Below are 25572 nucleotides of genomic sequence, written 5' to 3' on the forward strand. Positions count from 1 at the left end.
TATCTGGGCAAAGGAGAAGTGCTCACTAACTCAGATTTAGACAGATTTGTGAACAATATTTGAGTGAAATGGGCCTTTTGTGTACATAGAGAAAGTCTTAGATCTTTTGTGTACATAGAGAAAGTCTTAGATCTTTGAGGTCAGCTCATGATGAATGGGGGCAAAACCAAAAGTGTTAAGTTTATAATTTTATTTAGTGTAGAAAGGATTAAAAACACAAAATGATGACTTAAATTAAGTTACATCTGTGAATACTCCTACTGTGGGCCTTTAGTACACAAATTAAAGTGTTTAACAGTGTGACAGTCTTCCCCTGCTCACGCTAAGGTAAAGGCATCTCTGAAAGCGCTCTGCAGTGAAAGAGGAAACCCAAATAACGTTGGTGGACCAAGGAGAAAACACATTGTTGGAAGAAAAGCAACCAGTTGCAGTGTTGTTAAAAATAAACAGAACAGCATTCCAGTGACACCGGATAGCGTTGGGCATTTGGAAGAAGCCTGGAATCTCCTTGAGAGGCCTGAGAGAGCCTGATTTACACAAATTTACCAAGTTCAGGGAGTGTGAAGTTGGCTGATGGACGATCCTTCAGTCCTCGTATATAATAAACACAAAAGTGTCACATGTCGGGACTTTACTCTCTAAGAATGCAGGATGGGGTTTTCCAAACTGTAGGATGACCTTTGCTCCCCGAGGTCAGAGAGATGGTTGTGAAAGGAAGGAAGACGGTGTGTGGTTTTAAAAGTCTAAGAACTGACTTCAGGGGAGGAGGGATGTGCGTCAAAACACGCTGTATGTCAGAGCAGGTGGTGTGAGAGAAACGAGGGGTAACAGGTAATTTGCTTTGTTGTGCGTCTCCTCACACACTCGTCCAATCATCTCTTAGCACACTGTTTAGGTTTTCTTGGGTTTGTTTTGCTTTTCTTAGCCTCTCTCTCATCTTGCTTTTGTTTGCCAGAGCATGCAGGAGATTCTGTGTTTTTATTGTCTATTATTTTGCACGCGACATCCTCACACTGTACGTGCACGGAAGTTCAACGGGTCCAGTTCCCAGTTCCCTGCTCTACGTGACATTTTTCTGGGCTCCAAAGGAGAATTTACTACCCAAACACATCAGCCCCAGGCCATGAATGCAATGAAAAGACAGAAAGACAAACACGAAGAAAAAAGAAAGAAAAAGAGAGAACTCAGCCACTCGATATGGTGATTCGCAGAGACGCCTAGACAAGCTTCGAACGGGCTGAATTTGGTTAAAAAAACAACTTCAGTGACGTGTTGCTAGGACCTGCTTCACATTAAAATATAGCCATTTAAATGTTAAGTTAAGAATGAAAACAATGTAGCTTCCTAATACAAAAAAAGTAGACTCTCAATGCTTCAGTTTCTAAATGAAATGGATCCTTGGTATCTTCTACCAAGGAACATTTTGAAACATAAAAATCAAACAATCACGCCACTTCACACGGTGATTGGCCAGTTGTGTGCTGAGGTGGGAAAGTAGGCCGGGTTTGACCTCTTCTCTCACATTTACATTTTTCACCAAACTATTCTGTCGTTTTTCACTTGCACAGCCAAGAGGGTAAGCCACAGTTGGAACAGTGAAGCCGACCAAAGCCTGCATTGAGGGCTCCATCCAGAATTTGACATACAGTACATGACAACAATGACGACAACATCGACACATGGGTAAATAAATACCACAACATTAAAAGTTTAAGTTCAAGTACGCCTTATGTGCAGACGTTACCTATTCTTTACAGAGTTAAGCAGAGAAATAGCAGAGGGTACGAAGGACAGTTTAACCAGAAAGGCAGCATCTTAAATTCTGCATACAGGGGGGTGAAGACTATCAGACATGATGCATTCTGCCTTTTTAAGCACGTTTGTTGTACAGTTCAGTTAGTGTAATCTGCTGAATCCCGATGATTTTGCTGTTAACTTTATTTACCATAACTAATGTGTTTTTCCGTTTTAAACTAAGAGAAGCACACCAGCAAATACATGAAAAAGTAAAGGACTCAATAAAAGATTTATAAAACAATGTCATCAGGGATGTTTAGATTATAAACTCTGTTAATAGACAAACACACTGAGCCAAGAAACTTTTTGTTGGTGTAGTTATGCAATTACGGTGTTTCTGCGGTTGCTAAACGTCATTAGACCATAGACAGTACATTACTGGTCGAAGCCACCTCGCTGATTTGAATGGAGAGCAGTGAAGCCAGTTTTGGACCAATAAAAATACTACTACAGGGCTACTTCCTGTTGGCACCAGCATCTACTGTGCATGACTGTAGTTCTGTACGGTGTTTCTGCCGTTGCTATATGTCATTAAACCACGATTTTTCTGCGCGATCATGCGCAGTAGACGCTGGTGCCAACCTTTTTATATGCAGTCTGTGGTGCCAACAGGAAGTAGCCCTGTAGTAGTATTTTATTGGTCCAAAACTGTCTTCACTGCTCTCCATTCAAATCTGCGGGGTGGCTTTGTCCAGTAATATACTGTCTATGTGTACAACGATGGAGTGTAATGCTACATTCATGTGCAATACACTCCATCCGTCATTTCCCGAGTTGGGAAGTCGTTTTTCCAACTTCGGTGTGTTCATGTGCTTTAAGACAGAATATGGAAATAACATGGATGCTACTGTAAAGATGTGTTGGATTAGCTTTATCATTGTCATCAAACTACGCTGAAACAGTTTAAAGCTTTCTATCACAAAGTTATCAAAGTGATTTTTTTGTCCCACAGTTGTTTCTGCACCAGTACATTACCTGATGCCACTAAAATATTGCTTGTACTGCTAATAAATAACTTTTCTAAGTAATCTACTTCACTCTACATGGACAGCAAACTAACAGTTATAACCTAATATCATATTACAAATTACACCTTAGCAAATATGTATGTACAATATGTGATTTTGCACCATTTTGCAACTCGTGTAGCAGAATTTTCTCCAACTTTCCGAGTTGTTGTTCCCGCTTCAGGGGCTGTATATGTGAATTTTCCAATTATTCTGACACCACATGAATGCGTGAACGCCTTTGAGGCCTGTTAGAAAATGTGGTGCTGTAATCCTCATTTGAGTGTTTGAGTCAAAAACACAGAGACATTCAAAGAGTTCTTTCATCTTTAGACATAGTTGGACGCCATCTTGTACGTCCCACTTCATTTAAAGCTTACTGAACCCTTTAGTCTTTTTACCCTTTGGTCTCCTCCCTCTCAAAAAAAAAAAAGACAAGCTGAAACAACAGAGCAGACACGGACCTTATTGTGTAAAAATACCTCTTTTTTTATTGAATTTCCATCATTACAATTGCACATAATCAGTTTGAGCAATCTAAAATATTTATAGAAATTCAGTGAGCTCTAAATGAACAGTCATCAGTCTTTAGCAGAGGCTTTAGAGATGTGTAAATATACTGAGAACTTCACTTCCCATGGGGCAAGGAGCTGTAGCCAAGGTACCCCCACCCCACCCCCACCCTCCAAACCCACCCAAAAGCAATGAAAGACCCTCTTCCATGTACAGTAGCATCTCTGGATACGTCTTATTCTGGGGGGAAAAAAAGGTGCTGCCCTGACGCAAATCCCCACCCCGAATAAAAGAACACAACACGGCAACATCAGAAGTCACATACAGCTGTGTATACCAGCAGTTTACCACCTGCAACAGAAACAGAAAGCTCCACGGTTCACAAGTTATGTCGTAGTATTTACTCTCGAGAAGTGCGATAGATGGGGAAAACAAAGAAACCTCAGCAAGGTACACACAAACAACAGCGTCACACTCAATATAATCAGTTTTTTAAAGGGCTGGAAGTGATATACATGGGCTTATTGATATTTTTCATTCATCCGCTGACACATTTTGAGTATGAGGAAGAAGATGAGCAATATTTCCTCCGATTCTCTCCCAGCATCAAATCTGTAAAACTTTTTTAAAAAATAGTGGCGTCTTGTTCCAGTAAAAGCTGCTCGCCTACTGGATGTTACCAACGAATCATCCAGAAATACCTGCCTGTTGTTGGGCGCTCAGATAAACTTAGAGGTTAAGAGGGGAATCATGATGGGATGTGACAATAATCACCCTCGAAAGACAGTTTCCACTCGGACGTCCTGCCCCCGTTAAACCCCAGCGACAGAATTTTACTCAGCAGGTGAGCACGAGCCACAAATAGACTAGAGGACGGGAATTCCCACATGCAAGCAGACAGACAATATGCGAATGCTCATCCAGAAAACTCAAAGTCTGACTCATATGAAAAGCAGACACCCCCTACAAAAAAAGAAAAGACCTCATCTTGATGCAGGTTTAGAGGAGGAAGGAGGCTGATGACTGTTTTATCTGTGTGAGGGATGTGACCTGCTTCATTATGTCCCCAGAGAGGAACAGCAGGTTAAAGATAGCACTGCCGTCTGGACAGCACACTGACTGGGACAGACAAGTGCACACATACACACACGTAATGTGATGAGTGATTGGACTCAATTATTTCCTCATTACAGCTTACTGAAATCTGAATATGAGTCAACTGTGACCAGAAGTATCAGTGCTTTTTGCTGAGCAGAAGAAATAAACAACAGGTGTGGAGTTATGAGGTTCTGAGTGCAGCTTTGGGATACTGAGCATTCAATATTTAGTGAATTACTATCTGACGTAATGACACTACTTTAGGAAATGGTTTTCCAAGGAGGAAAAAAAAAAAATACTCCTTTAAAAAAATATTACTTACAGAACCATTAATCGGTGGATACTGTAAATTCTCAAACAACAGTGTGTTGGTGGGTACTGGATAACAGCCAGGAAAAAACTAAACTAGCAACCCCTTTACTAATAGCTTTCTACATTTAGCACAAACAGCATTAGTACCCTCAGTAGGGAGTAGTGGCAGTAATATTATATATATATATATATTTATTAATTAAGTTCGTATACGAGATATTAATGTACTTCTTCAAAGGTTTCTATGTACTCTGAAGTTTTCCTGGAGCTACCTCACAGTCATCCTCCATTTTTGATTTTGTCCAGCTGTGAGTAGCTCCTCTATCTCCCCTGCGGATTACACTGTCAGAGAATAGTGTCATCAAACTACACTCAAAAGCTACGATAAATGTATAAACAAGCTGACATCTCTGAGTACACTTAATTTTCTCACTTCTTCAGTGTGGTTGCAAAAAAAAAAAATAAAATGACTACAAAACCTTTCAGTATGTTACCATGTGCAGTCAACTGATGTAAATCAAACTGCGAATTGGGAGAGTTGCTGCCAATTAAACAAATTCAAATTCATAAGAGAAACCAAACTGTCCAAAATTGTTTATATATTATCTTTTTGTTTAGTGTTATAAAGTAGAAGTAGTAGAGATACTTTCAATCTGAGTAGCTCAAGCTCCTCCTCTACGCACTGCCACGTGGGACAACATATATTTACCTTTATCCGTTTTCTGAAATAAAATAAACCTTCTTAAACCTACTTAAAAAGAGTATGTACTGGAGGATGAAACTGACACAGCTACTGATTCTTTCATGCTGATGGATTCAGCATCGCAGCACCTTCATGTTCAAGGTTTTGAGCAATGTATTTAGTGCTTCCCAGTTTTGTTTGAACCTTGTGTGCACAAAAACATGACGAGATGAAAGTAAACATGAATGCAAACTATACGATTTTTCAAATCAAAAAAATAAATAAATTGGTAAATGTTTTATGAGGAAAAAAATGCACTAAACGCGCTCGTTAAACCTCAAGGATGCACACAATGTGTTTTGGTGACAGACACTCCAGGGGCTTCCTTTAAACTGCTGCTAGTGAACACTTCCAGCAAATGTTTCACAATAAAAGCTTAAATGAGAAGTTTAGGGACCTAAACAAAAAAAAAATAAATAAATAAAAAGCCTCTTCAGGTGAGGAAAATACAGCTACTTTTTGAGAATTTACAGTACTGCGATTTCATTAACGAGTCAGAACCTCATAATTGCAGTCAGTCTCAGGACAGTGCAAAACATCACAGCACCGTGCAGTGTGTCCCAGAACAAAAACAGTGTTTAAGCATCATTGATAAAGACGGAGATGTGTTTAAATGTAAATGTTCACCACAGAAATGCTACAAAAGCACTGCTACTACACCATGCATGTGATAATGAATGAAAGCGGAGCATGCAGTTATTTTTAACAGGTGGGATGTCAGAGTGTCTGGACTAGTTCTCTCCTGGATGCTCATCAAGCAGCAGGAGGGCTGCACACACTGTCCCCCGCCTCTAAGACTCCCCGTCCCCGGGTCCACCTGAGCCCACGCTCTTCTGCTCCGGCTCTTTGATCACATTCGCTAAATGGGTGAAAATTGTGCTGATTATCTGATGAACAAAGAGGACTCCTCAGGGACTCGCCAGCGTCTTTTCTAGAGAAAGAACTGAGCACGCCGGACGAACACAATAGATCAGGACGGACCTGTGACAGGCCACGCTGCACGTAAACAACATTTTCACCCTGCAGGAGAAAAGTGTGAATTTGAATTTGGCCAATTTCATCAGGCAATAAAACACGGAGGGCAATTACAGTTTCTCAAGAGTATACTTCCGTCCTTGGCACAGAGATGTACTAATGAGGGAGCTCTTAATGTCGTCATTATAGTAGCTGGCAGTGTGTTTTGTCTTCCACCTAGCCTCTGACTCACCTTCATTACAAAGGAAGAGTTAGGTAAGTGGCAAATGAGAAGCATGTAGGAGTAAAATTGTATCCACCGTGTGTCACCTGCTTTCAACAGAGCAGGCTGCGGTGAAATGTTTGGTCACTGTGATGAGAGGAACTAATGGAGGAGAGGGACAGTTTAGTGCAGCAAATAAAGAGAGGACAAAGCTGTATGAGTCGCACCTTTGGCTGTTAGTAGCACTTTTAAAAGAATCTATCTGGAGGACAGTAAGCTAAAGGCTGGGGGACTTGAGCCCAGCAAGGAGCAGATAATGGTGTGAAGGGTGAAAAGAAAGTTTCTAGTCTGCTACAAAACAGGAAACTCCCTTTAAATGAGAGACTGGACTGTACTGGACTAAGGATCAAGCGGCAGACAAACAAAATCAGCCAGTAGCTGGTTAACATAGATGAACATTTTGAAGCCGAAGAGCCAGATTTTGTTTCTCAGAAGTTGATCAAGACCAAACAGAGCAACAAAAAAAGAGACTGAATATTGGATTAACATTCAGGCAGCCAGAAGCAGGACCCAAATTCAATGCTAACCTTATATTCTGGATGTGTAAATAGGCATATATAACAATTTTATACGTTGCTAATAAGGTAATTATGTGTTTACAGCTTGTTCCGCTGCTCCCAAGTGGCCAAAAACAATTAATGCAGATTTAAATGCTCGCATCTTGCGCGTGTTCTGACTGAACTAAATTAAATTGACCTTGTTATTTAACCCTTGTGATAAATTTGAACATATTGTTTTCAAGGAATTGAATGATTTTCCCCAGTGCTTGCAGTCCATCAAAGTCATGTGGGCTTCACAGTGGGTACCAAAGGTTAAAAAGAAATACTGTCAATTAATGCCACAGCAGATTCCAGTCCTTTTTGTCTTCAAGAGGTGGTATTATGCTTTTTGCACAGTTATAACTTTATGGATGAAAGATACTTTTGTTACAGATTAATAACTCACCACTCTGAAACTCCAGTCCATGTTGCTAAGCTGGTAAGGGGATATATATACAGCTGACTCGCCCTTCTCTGCTTCTGATTGGGTAGTAGTGCTTAACTAGGAACTGCGCATGTGCAACTCCCACCAAAGATCATGTAGAGAGAAGATGTATCACTCCAGAGTTAAAACGAAGCCTTCAACACAGGGTGAAAAGAGGAGCTGCAGCAACGTGCAGTATGACAAAAAATATGTTTTTTGAAAATTAAACCATGTACAACCTCTAAATACGAATTTGAACCTGAAAATGAGCATAATACCACCTCTTTAGATCACAGATTGTGCCTTAAAGCAACAATCAAACAATCTGAGCACAGCTAAAGCCACTGAAACTGAGCTAAGATAGACTGAAGACGGACACAAATACAAAAAATATCAAGTCATTACCCTGCAACAAAATATTTATAGGCAAGAAGATGATGTAAATTCTCCAACTGTAACAATATCCCGCCATCCTGCCACATACAGTATTTCAAGTTTCCCATTTTGTCATTAGAGCAGTACTTGCATTACAACTAAAGGTGTCAGCTGAGCTCTATGTAGGCACCCCGAAGCCATCAGAAACCACCATGAGAAAAAAAAAAGAACCAAGGCAACAAGAGAGATGAGTACAAACGTGTAGAAGGAAAATACCGACGATCTGGAGCTCCATCTACAACGAGAAACACAAAACAATGAAGGCAAACAGGAAGTGGAATTATGATGCCATGCAGAGTGTGAAGAGGGAGGAAGCTGGTATGATGGGAGAGGCAGAGATCCCTGCATCATCATCATCACTACAACATCTTATTATCCTTAGTTGTTTTTCTATAGAGAGGCACACAGAAGGCTTGCAAGTTACAGTTCAAAAGCATTTACGTGTTTGAGCCAAGAAGAACACGACAAAAACATCCACAGCCCACACACAAGAAAAGTCTCTAATGCATCGCTCAAGTTTTCAGAGGGAAAACAGCAGTTATAATAAATAAGAAAAACTGCAGTAAATATGTCTGGGGAAAAAACCCTGGATCTAAATAATAACAATAATTAATATAATAATAGTAATAATAATAGTAATAATATCCAGTTCTTTTCATGTTGAACATGGAGTGGAGAGGGTTGTGATTGGCTCAGTATAGACAACTAGGAGAATATGGGCAATCTTCTCCCACAACTGACCATAATGTCAAAACATACCTCACTTAAAAATGTTTGTGTCAAGTAAGGCTGCAGGATTGAGCGGATTTAAATTGCCATTTTCGCCTCATACCTCTGTGCAATCTCATTACACTTGTGTATTTGCAGGGCGGCCTGCTGCATCAAACTAAGCGCTTCTAATTTTTCCACATGATGGACTTTCTGTGAAACACAAAGTCAATCGAAAGTAATGTCCAGACAGATGAGTAAATCTGCGACTGCATCTGTGACTTTCCAAAAGAGAAAATCCAACAATCACACCCACTTCACTCTGTCATAGGCCAGGACTCTCTTTTCATTCTTCACAAATACTCCCTCCACCATTCATGTGAACGAGTGTAGCATTTTTAATGCCTTTGAGGAGACACTGTCCGTAAGCGTATGCCATTAGCAATTCAGCCAGGCAATTCGCCTTCTTGCCTTCAAGCGTGGCTGTTTGAGACAGCTATAAACACTTTTGTCTTCGGACGTTGCCAGATAACATGTTGGCCTGGTCACGCCACAATTAATTTACTCTTACTTATTAATCACTTATTAATTTATGTGGTGGCTTTGACAGTGACAGTGACCATAATGGCCCTGGACAAACACAGATGAATATTTATAATTGTTAGAATCTAGGAATATAAAAAATAAATAAATGTATCTAACCAAAGTTACCCATCTGAAACACAAAATACAATTTTATGGTACCAAGGCTACGAAAACTACAGGAAAACCCCTGCCTGTGAGCCACAAACCACTGGGAGGCAGGAGGTTGTGATTCGATTGTCTGTTTGACCGGGCCCTAACATGCTGACAACATAAGCCAGACAAACAACAATCCAATAACCAGACAATAACCAGACAAACAAAAACAAAAAGAAATTAATGTCCCCAACCAAGACAAAAACTTTATAACGATTTGAAAAAAAACCCAAAAAAAGCCTCACGTTCCTTTGTGAGGAACTGTTTCAGGTGAGCACATGCATGTGTCAAGCAGTGTTCGGACAAAATACATACTGCATCGAAACACTACAATTAAGTACAAAACGAAGGTACCAAGGCCACGAAATCTACCCGAAAATCCTGCCGCCTGACCCCGTGAAATATAAATAACGGGAGGTTCATTCAGAGCATCACTATAACTGAACAAAGCTCCCACAGGCACAATGAGACTGCACAGGAAAAAATCCTAAGAATCACGAGAGAAAATCATTGTCTCTGAACACAAAAATTGCAATTCTCATTTCATCCAAAATCGTGCAGCCCTACGAACACACACATATCATGCACCAGCTCACACACACAGTACAAACGCACTTACACACACTCACAGGCAGCCAGAGCCCAAAACGCGTAGTAGACCTCTGTTGTGATCAAGGGAAAGCAGTTGAAGTGCAGTACCTATTTCTGACCACTAGGAGGGCCTTAAAGCGAGGACTACAACTGTTCCTCACTGGCCATCTGAGCCCGTTTTCACCTCAGTGATATATTCTGTACATGCAATCAATTAATAAACCGATGCAACACTTGCTTTGAGTATACAAACATTTAGATTACACATATATAGCATTACATCATTCATCTGTTTATATAATCTGCACCTCTTTTCACTTCTGGCTTTCAGCAAAAAGAAAAAAAAACACCTTGAGTTTGACCATCATGACAGGTTTCACGTCACACACGGTCAACTCGCTGACTAGTGAAAACCATGTTTGAGAAGTAGGCGGCGCACAGAGGTTGGACTAACCAAAGGGAGTTTTTGCATACAGACATCTTAAATTATTCCAGATTATTTATGAGGCAGCCGTCTCCCCCACCCCTCCCATGTCAGGTACTATACAGGGGACATGGAGGCCAGGTGGGGGTGGGGACAAACTCCCCCGTCCTGCTTCCTCAGCTTCTCCTCTGGGCTCCGTCTGTCTGTTTCTGGAGGGACAGGTGTGTGTGTGTGTGTGTGTGTGTGTGTAAGGGGGGGGGGGGTCCCTGCAGGTAACAGGGGCTGCGATTGGTGCTTTTTGTTTGTTGTATATTTCTTTCCTTTTTAACGGATCTCCCCTCCCTCTCAGCCACTCAGTCCCCCAAGATGACTTTCACAAAGCTTGCCACGTCGGTTTCTTTGGCCTCATGGGAGGTGAAGAAGGGATGTTGCTGAGGAGGAAAATGACATGCAAATACAAATCATTAGAACAACCGATTGATGTACTGAAGCATCACAGCTTATCTACTCATCTGTGATGGAGAAGACTTTCAGCCCAATGGAAATAATGGTGTTAGTGCGCCCTCCAGTGTCTGATTGACAGTATTACAAGGTGCATGCAGGTAATGCTTCTAATCTGAATAATGACAAGAAAACAGTAATGATTTATAAGTCAATGAAGAATTTAAGAAATACAACACCCACCATGAGTTCTGTGTAAGTCGGCCGCTCTTTGGAAACTTTCTTTAAGCTGCAGAAGCAAAAAGCAACACGAACATGAATTCACAACAAATGTAACTCTTCATGTACTGGACTGATTTCCCAAGCCTTCGGTCCCAAAGCTCGGCTTTTCTTTCAGCAATTGCTTCACCGGCTTTAACAGATCAGTGACTTTGATATGAGATTCGTTTTATTTCTCAGGAAGAACATCAAACAACGAAAGCACGAGTGGACTTGCAGTAACTGAAAAAAAAACACAGCCAAACATCATACCATGCAACAAAAAAAAAAAAGAAGCCATTCATATCAGATATGTGTCTGCCAGTAAAACAGCGCCGTTACCTGTGAAATATTGGCTCTCAGGTAACCAAATGCGTTCATTTGACAATATTTCGATCCCAACAGCCTGGTTTTCCCACCATACAACAGTCATAACATCACAGATATACTTGTACAGCTACAGTCTGAGCTGGGGGTCCCAGTACAGGTCCGCTGGAGCAGATGGGGGCACCTGAACAGTCTAGTTTGTCCTGCCGAGTTCAGGATGGAAACTCAAACTTTCACAAGTGAGTTGTCACAAGTCTGAATCTAAAAGCAGTCTGGAGTTTTTACTTTTTCCTCATTACAGCTGGAGTAGGTAATGTGTCTGTGTCTGTCACAGGTCTACCTGTGCACGCTCTGCCCGTGCACTCACCGTGCATGAACATGTGTTTTGGGCGAGTGGCTCTGGAGGGAGGCCTGAAGGGAGGGGTGGGATTTTTAAATGTTTTTTAATTTTCTAAATCTAGCTGTATCTTGCTGCTTTCTCTAACGTTGCCTGCCCGAGCTTTAAGAACACTCAAAGTTCTCAGAATCTGTGGAGAAAGCAACTCACAACAATGTGCTTTAACCATGCTGATGGGACATAAAAAACACTCCCTTACCACAAGATGAATTTCTGCATGGGTAAGTAGGCAACTGCCACTTCAGTACAAAACTAAAACAAGCAGCAGGAAATGAAACCTGACGTAAAGGATCCCTCAGAAACACCGGCCCCATTTAAAGTAACTTGACCAGATATAATTTACGCTTGATAATTGCTAAAAATAACGGAAGAGGGATAACTTTTATATATAACTGTTTATTTTCAACAATAACAGCTAAGCTAGGTCACTAACAGCACAAACAAAATGATTCCTCGCATGGCCGGAGAATGAGCGACTTTTATTAAACTTTTTATTGTCTTCAACTCACGCCGCTCCCTCACCCATCCAGATCCTTCAATTGTGGAACTAATCAGGGATCAGATAAAAGCTATAACGGCATTTTACGCCTTCTGAATGATAGTATGTGATGAAACTGGTGAAGCTGCTTTCTTCCTGTCACTTTTCTCACGCTGAATTTCAGTGTAGTTTCAGCTGCCGTTACAACAGCACCCTGTGAGTGATTTCCACAGACCGCTATCTAATGTGGTTACACTTGGCAGGAGTAAAGATGCATCCTGGATCTAGACATCTTGGTGAGATAAAAGCATTTACATCAGTTTTCTGTTTGTCTCAATGCTTCTAGGTTGCCTTTACGTGTGGCTTTTATGATCCCAGACAGAAAACAGAGCTGACCTGAAGGCTTGAGCTACAACGTGTGGTATTAAATACTGAACACAACAGGCGCGCTGAAACAATTAAATCAATTAATCGATAATTTAGTCAACAGAAAATTATAATTTTGATGACTTTAATCACGCCAGTTTATCTTCTCAAATCGGAAAATTTGCTACGATTAAAATCACTGTAAACTGAAAACCTCTGGATCTGAACAAAGTCATGTGCTGAGGAAGACCGTGAGATGAAAGCTGGGGGAAAAAAAACTAGTGACCTAATTTAGGATTGTTTATAAGTGAATATCTTTGTGCTTTGAATTGTTGGTCTGACAAAACAAGCAATTTTAAGATTTCGCCTTGGACTCTAGGATCAATTTTAAAAAGTTTGTTATTTTAACCATTCTTTATGAATCAATTTTAGAATAAAGAGTCCCTGTGCATCCTGACAGAACAGGCCTTTGTCCTCGCAACAACAGCGACAACAAAAGAATGCCGTAAAGAACTTAATCTGATAAAGGGGGAAATTAACTGAAGCCCACTCCGCTGGGATCAACACACACTTTTGTCAGATTTACTGTGGCTTTATTGAAGGGCACAGCCAGTCTGCTGGCTTCTCGCCTGAAGACATCAGACTTGAGTGGGTTATTTGAGTGGAGAAAATAAAAACAGCAAAAATGTGGAACTGAACGTTTTCTGAGAAGTTGTTCTGGCTGGCGAAAATGGGACAAAACAACAGAAAAAATACGTACCACAGAGAGGAGAAGTCCACAAACTCTGGGGAGAAGTTGTCGGCAGGAAGTTGGGGTGAAGGTTCTTCCACCACCTGCTTCAGCTGCTGGAAGGGCGTGCCCCACGAGTCGTACGGGAAGCGCAGGATGGCGAGCTCGATCTGACACACAGAGATAGAGGTCACTGGTATCTAATCCCATCATGTTTTCATGGAACATGACAGACGTGGTATTCACCACCCTGTATATGTGACACTAACACTATCCAGGTTTTGATCACTTCCAACGTGCAGACACGTCTTTCACTCGCTGTCGTTTCTGTACAGAGTTACCTGCAGTAGCACATAAACCCACTTTGTCAAATGGGCGCCTGGATTTAATTTCTCCATTTGATCACCAGCAAAGAAGGACGAGAGTAACGGTACAATTTATGCTCTGCATTACAGCTGAGAGACTTTCATTTTCCTTTCAGCTCGTAGATCATTCCCGTATTTATCCTCATATTTTTTGCTTTACTTACAAACATCTCACATAACGCGACTCACCTGCACAGCTATCAGAAACCTGGATAGGAGTAAATCAGTCGAGTAACTAATCAGCAATTTTGATAATCAATTAATCTTTTAAGTCATTTATAAAAGCAAAAACACATCTTCGTCCAACGTGAGGATGTGCTGCTTTTCTCTGACGCCGCTGTAAATTAAATATCTTTGACATTTGGACTGTTGGTCGGACAAAACAACACATTTGAAGTCACGTTCGGCTTTGGGAATGTGTAATGATCATTTTCACTACTCTTTGGACATTTTGTTGACTTAATTAATTAAAAATAATAGTTACAGACGCCTCTCTGTCCCTCTAGCCTCCGTCCCACGTCCTCAAACACATACTGTACATAGTCTTTCTCCACTAATCCACCAAATGCGACACCCAACTGCACCTGTCTTACCTCATCTGCTCTGCAGTTACCTGGACTACTCCGCCCACTGTCCCATCTGTTACCACTTTCCCTGCAGATACTGGACCATTTCCACTGGGCTTATTCTACAGTAGCTGAGTGAGCAAATAAAATGATGTTTATTTTGATGTTTTCATCCTGATTGCATAATTCCAAAATTATTCCAAATAGATATTTTCTCTACGGCTAGCATTAGCCTTATGTTAGGCTTGATTGGCGCAGTGTGTAGTTCTCCCGGCCCGCAGTCTAATTCAAGTTTCTGAAATCAGAATATATTTACATTAACCCAACTCACAACCTGCATACGAGTCCTCATGTACACCCGCTCAGCGACTTCAAAATGTCTTTTGATGTTTCACCTATTGCCCTTTCACAAATGATTAATTTATTGTAATCGATGTTACTGCAAAACCCAAGACATTAATGATAACAGCTGACGTTACAGACCAAAATCTCATCAAACTGCAGTTATTTCAGCCTCCGTTGTTCAGGTGGCACTTAAGTAGAGCTCTTGAGGAGTAACAGATACTCCAAAAATCAACCCAAATTCACCCAGAGTGAGTTTTATTCAACACACTGATTGCTCACTCTGTCTTTGTTCAGTTCAGTTAAAACTCCCTCACACAGAATTCATAACGCAACGGTTTCAAAATCTGAACTTTCCCTTTCACCTTTATAATTTACAACCGTCTCTTCTACCCACCATTATCATTCAAATTAGACTTGGAACATTTGCTTCTCATCTGAATAATGCCACAGATTGCTGAATCACTGAAGCCAAAATATTCTCTGATCTGAGTTGAAAATCTGCAAAGAGAAAGCTATGAATAATTAACAACTCATAATAAACGTCTAGACACTAATTTGTCTAGAGCCATGCCTCATAAAACGCCAGATTTCTTTTTTCATTATGAATCATTTTTACCCCTCAGGAACTTTTATGTTTTGAGACATTTAGAAAAACATTTAAGATATAAAGTTTGCAATATAAATTCACACTGAAATGAAGAGCAATTGAAGCTGATTTACCATTGTGATTCCTAAACTCCAGATGTCAGACTTGACGTTGTAGCCCTTCTGGTTCGTCTCGGGGTTGATCCTCTCCGGCTGCGGGACAGAAGGCCAGACGATGTCACTTATAACAGCGGTTGTCAAGGACGACCTGCATCGCAAACGTCTTGTGCACACACAGACCGCTATGTTCCGTGAACGCTAACCTGGCCCTAAAAGTCATTCAGCCAATCAGCAGCGGCAGCAGCAGAGCAGACGTGGTTAAACTGTAGCCGGCTCGTTAAATGTGTGGATGATAATGAGAAACAGAGAGGTGAACCTGTTCAGCCGTCTACTGATGAGCAGAATACTCAGATATAAAAAGGCTTTTCATGTACAGTGTGTGTGGCGGCTGCACTAATCAGAAGGTCGGTGGTTCGATCCCCGGCTCCTTCAGTCTGCATGACAAAGTGCTCTCGGGCAAAACACTGAACGGCTGTGATTGTAAATGTTATTTTCTTGGCACTTTGCAATGACATGTAGTGTAAAGTGCTTTGAGCAGAAACTACAGAAGTACTGTTCATTTACCATTTATACTCGTGGTCTAATCAAAAACAGAGCTGTGATGTGCAAACTGGATCTTGGACCACATTCCAAGGTTAAACTACTGCCTTTTACCGTCCTATTATCTGAATAAAAAGGTAAAGAACTCTTTAAGTCAAACTGAAATTACATTGCATGTTTTCCGTCTGCTAAAACTAATGAAACATCTCTTTAATGACATGTCTTCTGCTCTCTTTTGAGAAACAACACTAAGATTCTACAGTCATGAGCTGTGAAATCAACACACAGAGTAAACAGACAGTTGATTATTTTGCAGATAAGGAGCAAATTAGCTCAGTTTTTTATCTCTACCAGCTGCTGGTGGAAATATTGTCTCTTTAGCTGCTTAATGCTTCACTATGTTCACCACCAGCGTTTTGTTTTCAGAAAACAGCTGCTGCAGCCAAAAACAACCACAATTCATCCAGTAAAGTTATTCCTTGAGGTATTTATTTCTGTACTGATGTAGTGGACCGACCTACTGACAGTTGTTTCTCAAGATGGAAAAGTTATTTGACTATAGCCACCCACATGAGCTTTTGAATTACATTTACATTTGTTTATTTAGCTGACGCTTTTATGCAAAGCGACTTACAATTGCTATACATGTCGCAAGCCTCTGGAGCAACGAGGGGTTAAGTGTCTTGCTCAGGGACACATTGGTGGATGGGTCATGAACCCGGGTCTCTCACGCCAAAGGCATGTGTCTTATCCATTGTGCCATCGTCACCTGAATGAATGTCTTAAGCGCAACCAGCTTGAGGTTGTACCGCATAGTCCTGACTGGAACTTGCAACCTCGGGTATGGGAGGCGGACCCGCTAACAGGGAGGCTGAAACCCATGGGGGCTGGCGACAGTCTTGTGTTGCCCCTTAGCTTGCTGAACGAGCCGCATGGGCTGGACGATATGGCCAAAAATGTTATCACGATAAAAAAGTTTAATATCTTCCGATATCGATAATTATCACGATAAGTATCAAATCTTTGGGAGAAAGAAGAAACCTGATGGTTAATTGTTGTTTAAACTCTTTTTTTATGGTCAACACTTGGAGTTCACTTCATAAATCTGAGGTAGAACATGCACGAGTAAAAGCTTTTAAATAAAACCTTTTTCAGTCCTTTTTTCCTAAACAAAATAAACATCTTAATAAAAAAAAAAAAAAGTCCTAATTCGTGAATGATTCAAGTGAATAAAATCAAACATTTATTGAATATTTTTTGAACATCTGTTATTTTGTTATTGAAAAAAAGCTTCTCACAATAATTTTTGTTATTGTTTTATTGTCCAGCCGTACGAGCTACCAAACACAAACCCACCAGGTGAAAACTGCACTGCTAGATAGGTAATTAGCTAGTTAGTACAGCGAGTATCTTAAAAACGCACCCACTTATCTAAAACAACTGATAAGTCAGTTTAGATGCCAGATGGGTCGTCATTCTTTAGCTGGTAAGTTGGAAGTGTGAGTAAGTTGCTGAAGACCTTGTTTTTTCCTTTCACTTCGGTTTTGTCGTTTCAGTTTCAGGGTGGTCAGTTTAATGACAACACACTGAATCCCATGAGCACTTCAAATCTTCACATTTAGTCACTTCCTGCTTACCGCCATGTAGGGTTTGCAGCCGGCGTCCATGGTTTTAGCCACGGAGTCGACCAGGTAGCCGCTGATGCCAAAGTCGCACATCTTCACCTGGCCCTGAGTGTTGATCAGCACGTTGGAGGGCTTTACATCTAAAACAAAAGAGAACGATGACACAACATTCAGCTGTTTAAGCATGTGTGCAGACAACTTCTTGGTTTTCCTCAGTCACACTTATGAAACGGCGCTGTGGTCGCTGGTGAAGACAGATGGTGTGAATCTTTGTATTACAACGGTCACATGAAGCGTTGATGCAACAAGAGCCGCACAGTGGTCATAGCCGGGCCACAGACGTTTGACACAGGAAGGATTAACCCTTTCAAGATCATAACAGTGTGTACAGTAGTTTAGATTTCTGGATGTATTTATTTCTATCTAGGTAGTTATTTATTTCTATATGGTATGTAAATCGGCCCTGCGATGGACTGGCGACCTGTCCAGGGTGGACCCCGCCTTTCGCCAGATGTAAGCTGGGATTGGCTCCAGCCCCCCACGACCCTGTACGCAGGATAAGCGGTTGACGATGGATGGATGGTATGTAAATCAATAAGTAAGTTGCTTGAGTTGTGTAATCCATCAGAGTGAACCCCAAATCTGCATTAAATGTCAATGTCACATTTTCACTGTTTGATTATGCCACTTAAAGGAAAATTTAAGGACAGCGAATTACAATTGAGTCTTATTTTCGTAGGTTTGACCATAATTTCTATCAGCTGTGATTAAATTGTGCTCACCAAGCTTAATTTAGACGTAAAATGGAAAGAAAAACTGTCGTCTGCACAGCTTCAGTCAGTAGAGGCCAAGGAGTCTGTAAATTGTATTAATACTCTTTTTAGGGTGCAGCAGTACAAACTGTAACCCATTGGCATATTGTCGCCTTTAAACTTTGATTTCTTTAGTAAAAAAAAAAAAAATATCTCTCTTTTATTTTATCTTGACATTTTATCCTCTTATTAAGTTGATACCAAACAGCTGCCTATTTACATCTCCAGCAGACACAGACTAACATTCGTCGGGAGTCATGTTTCTGTCCACATGATGAATGTCCAATATTCACTCTATTTTGGTTCTGGTTTAGGCTCCACCAACTCACACAATTCACAAAATATCTGCTTTTTAAACTGATAAGATCGCTGAGAGAGAACCAAAACAAGGCGGGAAAGAAGGTCAAAAAAATTAGCTGAAAGACTCTAAAACAGGTAGAGCTGAAGGGGACTGCAGAGTCGGATGCTTATAATCCGTGAATTCATCACACTGTTCATTCAAACCTACATTACACAGCTTTAAATGGAGATTAATGTGAAAAATCTGCACTGCTTAACATCTAAACACCAATGCAGGCAATAAAAGCAGGCTTGATGTTCACTGTAGATTTTATAAGCAAACGGAAAGGAAACCAATGGCTGTCAGAAAGAAAGAAACTCAGTGCAGCTGAGTGATGATGCATCACAGTAGTGGATATTGACACTGTCTCTGAGAGGTTTAATGGGTTTCCACTCAGGCTCTTACCTCTGTGTATGACTTGCAGATTGCTGTGCAGATGCTCCAAAGCTTTTACTATCTGTAATAACATAGGCCATTAATAAGCAAATGAGAGTTACATAACAAATATCTGTCATTAAGCTAACACGAGCTTAGCATTCACAGGAAGTATGTCGTTTGGAACTGATTTCTAATTGTTCACATTATGCTGAACCCACCGAGACGGCGATCTTTCCCAGGATGTCCTCGGGGATGGCCATGCCCTTCTCGATCACCTGCTTGTAGAACTTGTCGAGGGAGGTGTCCATCAGCTCCATGCAGATCCAGACGTCGCCCTGGCAACAGACAGCCCGAATTTGGAAAGAGATCAGGAAAAATGGCAACAAACAAAGCACCAGGACGCATTCCAGACAGACAGGAAGCGGCAGATTTTCCAGTGTTTGAGCCACGACGAGGAAATCCTGAACATCCACTCACTGCTGTAGGAAGTTATCTGCATCCGTAAATCTTCACAAGTGTTTGTCGTTAGGACACACTGGTGGTTCTAGTTTTACTGCACGTGAACAATGGGTGCAGATTTGGACGATTTAGTCGAACTGATCCGGCTTGTCACAGATACATCAGTCTAATGAAATATATCTAATATATGTGGCAATAGATGCTCTTTAGGCTGCGTTTTCAAACACCGTCAGGATGGTTGGACATCATTCGACATCTCTTTCAACAAAACTAAATGTTTCTGTTGTAAAAAAAAAAAAAACGATTTAAATTAGAACCTGTCTGATCCAAGAAGGCTAACTTTTAGTACTTGAGAGTACCGATTTCAGCCGGTACTAAAATGTATTGAGGTTTGATTCACCATCGGCATTGCTCACAGCTTCAGGGCTTTTTATGCAACAACTGAAAGGTCCCTAACAAAACTGTAATCAAAACATTTAAATATAAAGTTAATGAGGTTCGTGAGCGGGGCCACGCCTCAACCACACCTCCAATCACCTGTCAAGGCTACATACACCACTCCGCTCAGCCTGCCCTGCTTGTTTTAGATTACTCGATGCAAGACAGACAACGATCCACGCTCAGCAGCACACGCTTAACAGCACGCTTGTTTCAGATCGCTCGACCCACCCTCCCTTTCCCTTCCCTTCATCCATTCATCCTCTGTTCCCTGCTCCCTTCTTCCCCTCCTATTCAATCAGGGCTCAGCTCTCTCATGTCTCACCTAGGTACCGTCTGGAGGGGCTTGAAAAAAGCTTGGGGCGAAAACACTTCAGAGACGGAAGCCCCACACTGAGTCTCTCCGCCCGGTCTTCTGTCCGCCCTCTCAGACCAGCCTATCATGCATTAATCCATCCTCCACAATCCATGCATTCCATATGTACCTCTAAATCACACATTGTCGTGGCGTGGTCCTTGCTAGTGGAATAAATGTTTCAGTCGGTGTCTAATCCGTGTATTTGCTACAAACGTTTAACAGCCATCGCAGCAAAGTAGTGAGAGAATAACATGACCGCGACACAGACACCTGTCGCTCTCTCTGCTGTCTCTGTCCTCATCGCTCAGAGACACTTTGCTCTGTTTGACTGTCTCTCTGCTGCAGGATGCATAATTCCCTCTGAAGCGGCTGTGAGCTGCACTTTATCAGAGGTGCTGTAGTTTAGATTTGTGTGGATATGTGGTGAGATTTATTTCTGATCACAAGTGTTTGCAGTTTTTCTACCTCTGATGAAGAGCAGTGCTCTCATCTCATCCAGTACAGCCCCAGATGGGCTCTGTGTCTGTCAGACGGTCTAAAGGGGATAACCACTAGCATATCAGCAGAGCAATATTGCAGCTAGATTTTGTTAAAATATAATGACTTCATTCTCATCAGATAACAATTTTATTCTCGTAATATTTCGACTTTAGTCTCAAAACATTATTCTGCCAATGTCAGAGATCACAGATCTGTGCGAGAGATTCTGAATGTGCAGAAAGTTTTGGACATGAGCAGAAAACCTGCTGAAACACAGAAGCTGTTAAAATACAGTCGCTTCTAACTGAATTCAAATTGATTAAGCTAATTTATCACTGAGGCGAAAAGGTGCCACATGTACATGTAAGAGGTTACTTCAGGCATGCCTGCATGTACAGGTATGTATACTCAGCAGGGATGAAATTAAATGTGAAAAGTTGATATACAGGAGAAACATATCTGACAGCAATACAAAATGCCTGAGAGCCTTACTGCATCCTGACTTTTGTGTTTCCTTTTATATAAATAAAGACATTCCATCAATAAATTGGTGCAGAAATTACCAGAATGCAGGAAATTAAGTGTTTAAAGCCCAAATTCTGAAAGCAGGTGAAAATATTCAACTAGATTTCTGGGCTGGGCTAAACCCCCAGTGTTTCAAGAGCCTGGAAAGGCCCCTGTGATTCACAGCCCTCTAGTTAGACTAGTTGGCCCGTACCTGTGCAGCCTTGTAAGTGTAACTTGTTACCTCTCTGAATAGTGCTCCGTAGAAAGTGACTGTGTAGAAACAGTCCACCGTCCTCATGGAGATGTCCAGGTCCATGAGCAGCCTCTTCTGCTCCTGCGTGTTCACTGTGGCCCGAATCCGCTGATCGAGGACGACAGGAAATGAAAAGGTTTGAAACAATAGAGATGACAATAGATGAAACGCATCCTCATTCATGTGAATGCTTCTTATTGATTGTTTGTAGCGCTAATGTGAAGGAAAACTGAATATGTGCCGATGTACAGAGTGGGTCAATGTTGCTCTGAAATTAAGATTTCTCTGTACATGATAATGAAGTAATCTACCTGGGGCACTGGCTTGTACAGTGCTTGACTGGCCAGTGACAATCAGATTTGCATTACTGCAAAGGTTAAACTTTTTCTGCCAAACAGCTGTGTTGTTCCAGCCTCTGTGCCAAAACAGTGGCGTCATTCAGTGCGTTCACATGCACCTATTAAACCAGGACACAGCCAGCTTTCTGCAGTAAGCTTATTTCTCAAATAAATAATAATAATTAGAAATTTAGCTGGCGCTTTTATCCAAAGTGAAAATTGCTGAAAGAGTCTTGCTCAGGGACACACTGGTGGATGTTGCAGTGGGGAAAGATCCGAGGTCTCCGAAACCACAGACATGTGTCTTATCCACTGTGCCACCTCTAAATTAAACCAAAAAATGTTCTTGTATTTTAAATAATTTCATCCAAATACGACTGAAACTTGCACACAAAGAAGTTTCCACCGCATGACCTGGTTTCTCTGAGAAGTCAGCTAGTAGGTACGTTTGCGTGCATATACGGCCGATTGTCCAACCAAACTGCTGAGCTGCATTGTGGGTAAGAAAAATTTATGGAATAACAAACAAAATATCCCTGTTTTTTTTACTGTACATTGTGAATCCGACATTGATGGAGGACTATCTTAAGTGCATGTAAATGTACTGACTGAAAAGATCGCGGAGGCAGTGCTAAAGTTCATCTGATTCTGTCGTTCATGCACTGAGTGAAAGCACGAGAGGTTCTGGAAAAGCAGAAGTCGACCGTCCTCTGGTCCGCCTTTCCCTCACCTTCACAGCCATGATCAGGCCGCTGGGCACGTGCCTCATCTTGTCCACAACGCCGTACGCTCCACGGCCGAGCTCGCCGATCTGTTCCAGGTCATCTGCCTTCACTTCGAAATTCTATTCCAGAAACAATGAGGAAACAAGGCCAGGTGAGAGGCGGGTACAGACACACAGGAAGAACAGGTCGGTGGCCTGCTGGTACCTCTCATCTCTGTTTTAAAGAACATGTACAGCTACTCTGCAAAATGTCTGAATCACTGCGCACTGTCTCCCTCACAGTGCAGCAAGATGCAAAACATCTTTTCACATTCAAGCTAAATAATAAATAAAAAAAATCTTTCACTGACTTCTGGCCAACTGGAGAAGAGAAAAAGCAGGCACCTCTGCCAATGGAAAATTCCACTTATTTGATGAGTTTAAAATAAATATTTTTACTGCCTGACGGTCAATAAAAGGCATTCCAGTCTCCCCACAATCAGAAGTGTTCAATTCGGCTGTAATGTTCATCGGGGCGTTCTTTACAGCCAACAGACCCTTTATTAAGGCAGCCTCCGTGGCTTGAGAGAAAACCAAAAATACACTGGGAGAAGGGAAAAAAAAGTAAACAGTGGAGCGTTATGTAAGAGTCCAAGGTAAGAGAAAAAATACATAAACCTTGAACGGGATTAGGAAAGGTGCAGAGATGAAAGTAAATATGTCCCGATCCAAAAATGAGTCCAAGAAATGAGCCAAAGAAATAAAAGTACCTTCTCTCCGATGGTTACACAAGCTTTCGAATCCAAATCTCTGGGGGGTCTGAAACACACAGACAGACTTTTTATTACATACAAACTGGTTAAATAACAATAATACAGAAAAGCAGAAAGTACATGTCAGAAAAATCTCAGGGGAAAAATGCAGGACGAGCGTGACGTTAAAGATCTGTCTGTCAACGCTGTCCACCAGCCTGACAGACAAACAAAATGCAAACAAACAAAATGCAATAGATAGAATACAATAGAACAGACCAACAAATAAATTTAAAAAAACATTGTTTTTGAAAAGATAAAGTTTTTTTAAACCTTGGTAAGAATAATGTGAACAAACTCAAGGTTCACTTCCCAGGGTTTTCAGGAGCTTTCAGCCTTCTCTCAAGGTCGTCATCATTATAAAATAATAAATAACGTTTTAAAACAAATGAGAAAAATGTTTAAAAATAACAAACTTTAAACTATATATTAAGAAAATAAATACTAATGTAATTGTAACTAATAAAATCAACAAGGTGAATGCAATAAAAGCACAGATTTACTGATTTGTTTTAATATGGCTGAAAGTCTGACCCTGACATTTCATTTCAAAGTTGGCTAGAAACCAAAATGCCTCTGCTGCTGCAGGTTTCTCAATTAAGATGATTCACTTTAAGACAAGATTGAACATTTCGTTTTTCTGCAGCGCAGAATGATTTTTGGCCTCAGCTGCTCCACAAGCATCTGCAAGTATTCTGTATGAAGTCTTCTCGTGCATTACCATCGTTTAAATTTCCTTCTCCTGTTAACTGCTCTTTGTGAGATTTAACACACTCAGCATTCTGATTTGGTTTAAAAGCAATCGGGTCTAGCGTAAGTGCAAAACAGGATATGACGATCAATAGAAAACCTTTGCATGGATTTAAGCATTGGACGTGATGAAGCATGATTGTAAACTTACACTGCGGCGGGAGGAGGCTGCTCAAACACCTCCTTGGAGAGCTTGAGCACCGGCTTCCTCTTACCTGCAAACACACAAAATACAACAAACCACATTAGAGAACTGAGGTCAGAGACAAAAACCTTCAAGGGTTCTACGGTTTATGTCACGGTAAAGATCCTTTAATATCTTTCTGAGCAATGTTACAAATCAGTGCTGGATTGACAGTATCTTGACTGATTTTCCACAGATGTTTAATATACAAAGACTATATAAGCATTTAGGACGGCAACTAACGATTATTTTCTTTATCGATTCATCTGTAGATTTGTTTTCATTAATTCACCAAGTCATCATTTAGTTTCCAGAGCCAAGGGGACATATTTAAACCTTTAAAGCAAACTTTATTCAGTTTACAAAGATATTTAGAAAAACAGCAAATCTTCAAATTCTAAACAACTGAATTTACATCCTTGATTAAAGAATGATTTTTTCCCCCCCGATTAAAGACTTTCTGTTGATGAATTGACACCGTTATCTTTTTAATGAAAATTGTTTTGTTTAGACATAATGAAGAAGGCTGCAGCAGTGCCAAAGGTGATATCTTCACAACTGGTTCTCAACTCAAATACACTCCAAGGATTAATCGATTATCCAGTAGTTTCATTCGTTTTCTGTGAATGAATTCTCTCAGCTCTAGTCCAATGCCAATTTTGTAATAGTTTAGTCTGAGTGAAGTAAAAGCAGAATGATGCAGACTGATGCGACTCCAGAGGGGCTGGTCCCACTGGCGGCCGAGCATACCAGGAGATGAAAGCATACTCAATTCTTAACATAGCTCAGGATGAGAGAGCCGTTGATCAGACTTCATCCTCTTCAACCTTTTACTCTCTCTTCCCTTCAGCAAAAGAGTGTGCAGTCTGTAAATCTGATCGTATGAACGTTCTATCAATGTACAACTGAAATGACAACTAAAGCAAATTCATTTTAAGATTTAAGAAGAAGGAAACTTCAATCAAACCTCAATAACATTTAGAGTGACTCAGTGCTACTTGTGATTCTCTATGACGCAGATTTGTGCTGAATAACCCAATCCACGTATCTCT

General features: G+C 40.9%; 2 protein-coding genes across 6 annotated transcripts in view; one reads left to right on the top strand and one right to left on the bottom strand.

Moving 5' to 3' along the window:
- Positions 1–25572, top strand: part of LOC123982851 (zinc finger protein 502-like) — a 441737-nt gene that overhangs the window by 168774 nt on the left and 247391 nt on the right. The window lies entirely within an intron of this gene.
- Positions 8071–25572, bottom strand: part of map2k6 (mitogen-activated protein kinase kinase 6) — a 29328-nt gene continuing 11826 nt past the window's right edge. For all 4 annotated transcript variants that reach the window (XM_046068776.1, XM_046068778.1, XM_046068777.1 and 1 more), the window contains 11 exons: positions 24488–24551; positions 23545–23593; positions 22802–22915; positions 21722–21841; positions 19457–19573; positions 19266–19317; positions 17721–17848; positions 15559–15636; positions 13593–13732; positions 11250–11295; positions 8071–10996 (listed from right to left, as the gene is read on the bottom strand). In XM_046068776.1, coding sequence (XP_045924732.1) covers positions 10919–10996; positions 11250–11295; positions 13593–13732; positions 15559–15636; positions 17721–17848; positions 19266–19317; positions 19457–19573; positions 21722–21841; positions 22802–22915; positions 23545–23593; positions 24488–24551 — 986 coding nt within the window. In that variant the 3' untranslated portion in view covers positions 8071–10918. The remainder of the gene's footprint in view (positions 10997–11249; positions 11296–13592; positions 13733–15558; positions 15637–17720; positions 17849–19265; positions 19318–19456; positions 19574–21721; positions 21842–22801; positions 22916–23544; positions 23594–24487; positions 24552–25572) is intronic.

The sequence above is a fragment of the Micropterus dolomieu genome, linkage group LG14, assembly GCF_021292245.1.
Source record: "Micropterus dolomieu isolate WLL.071019.BEF.003 ecotype Adirondacks linkage group LG14, ASM2129224v1, whole genome shotgun sequence".
NCBI classification, from domain to species: domain Eukaryota; kingdom Metazoa; phylum Chordata; class Actinopteri; order Centrarchiformes; family Centrarchidae; genus Micropterus; species Micropterus dolomieu.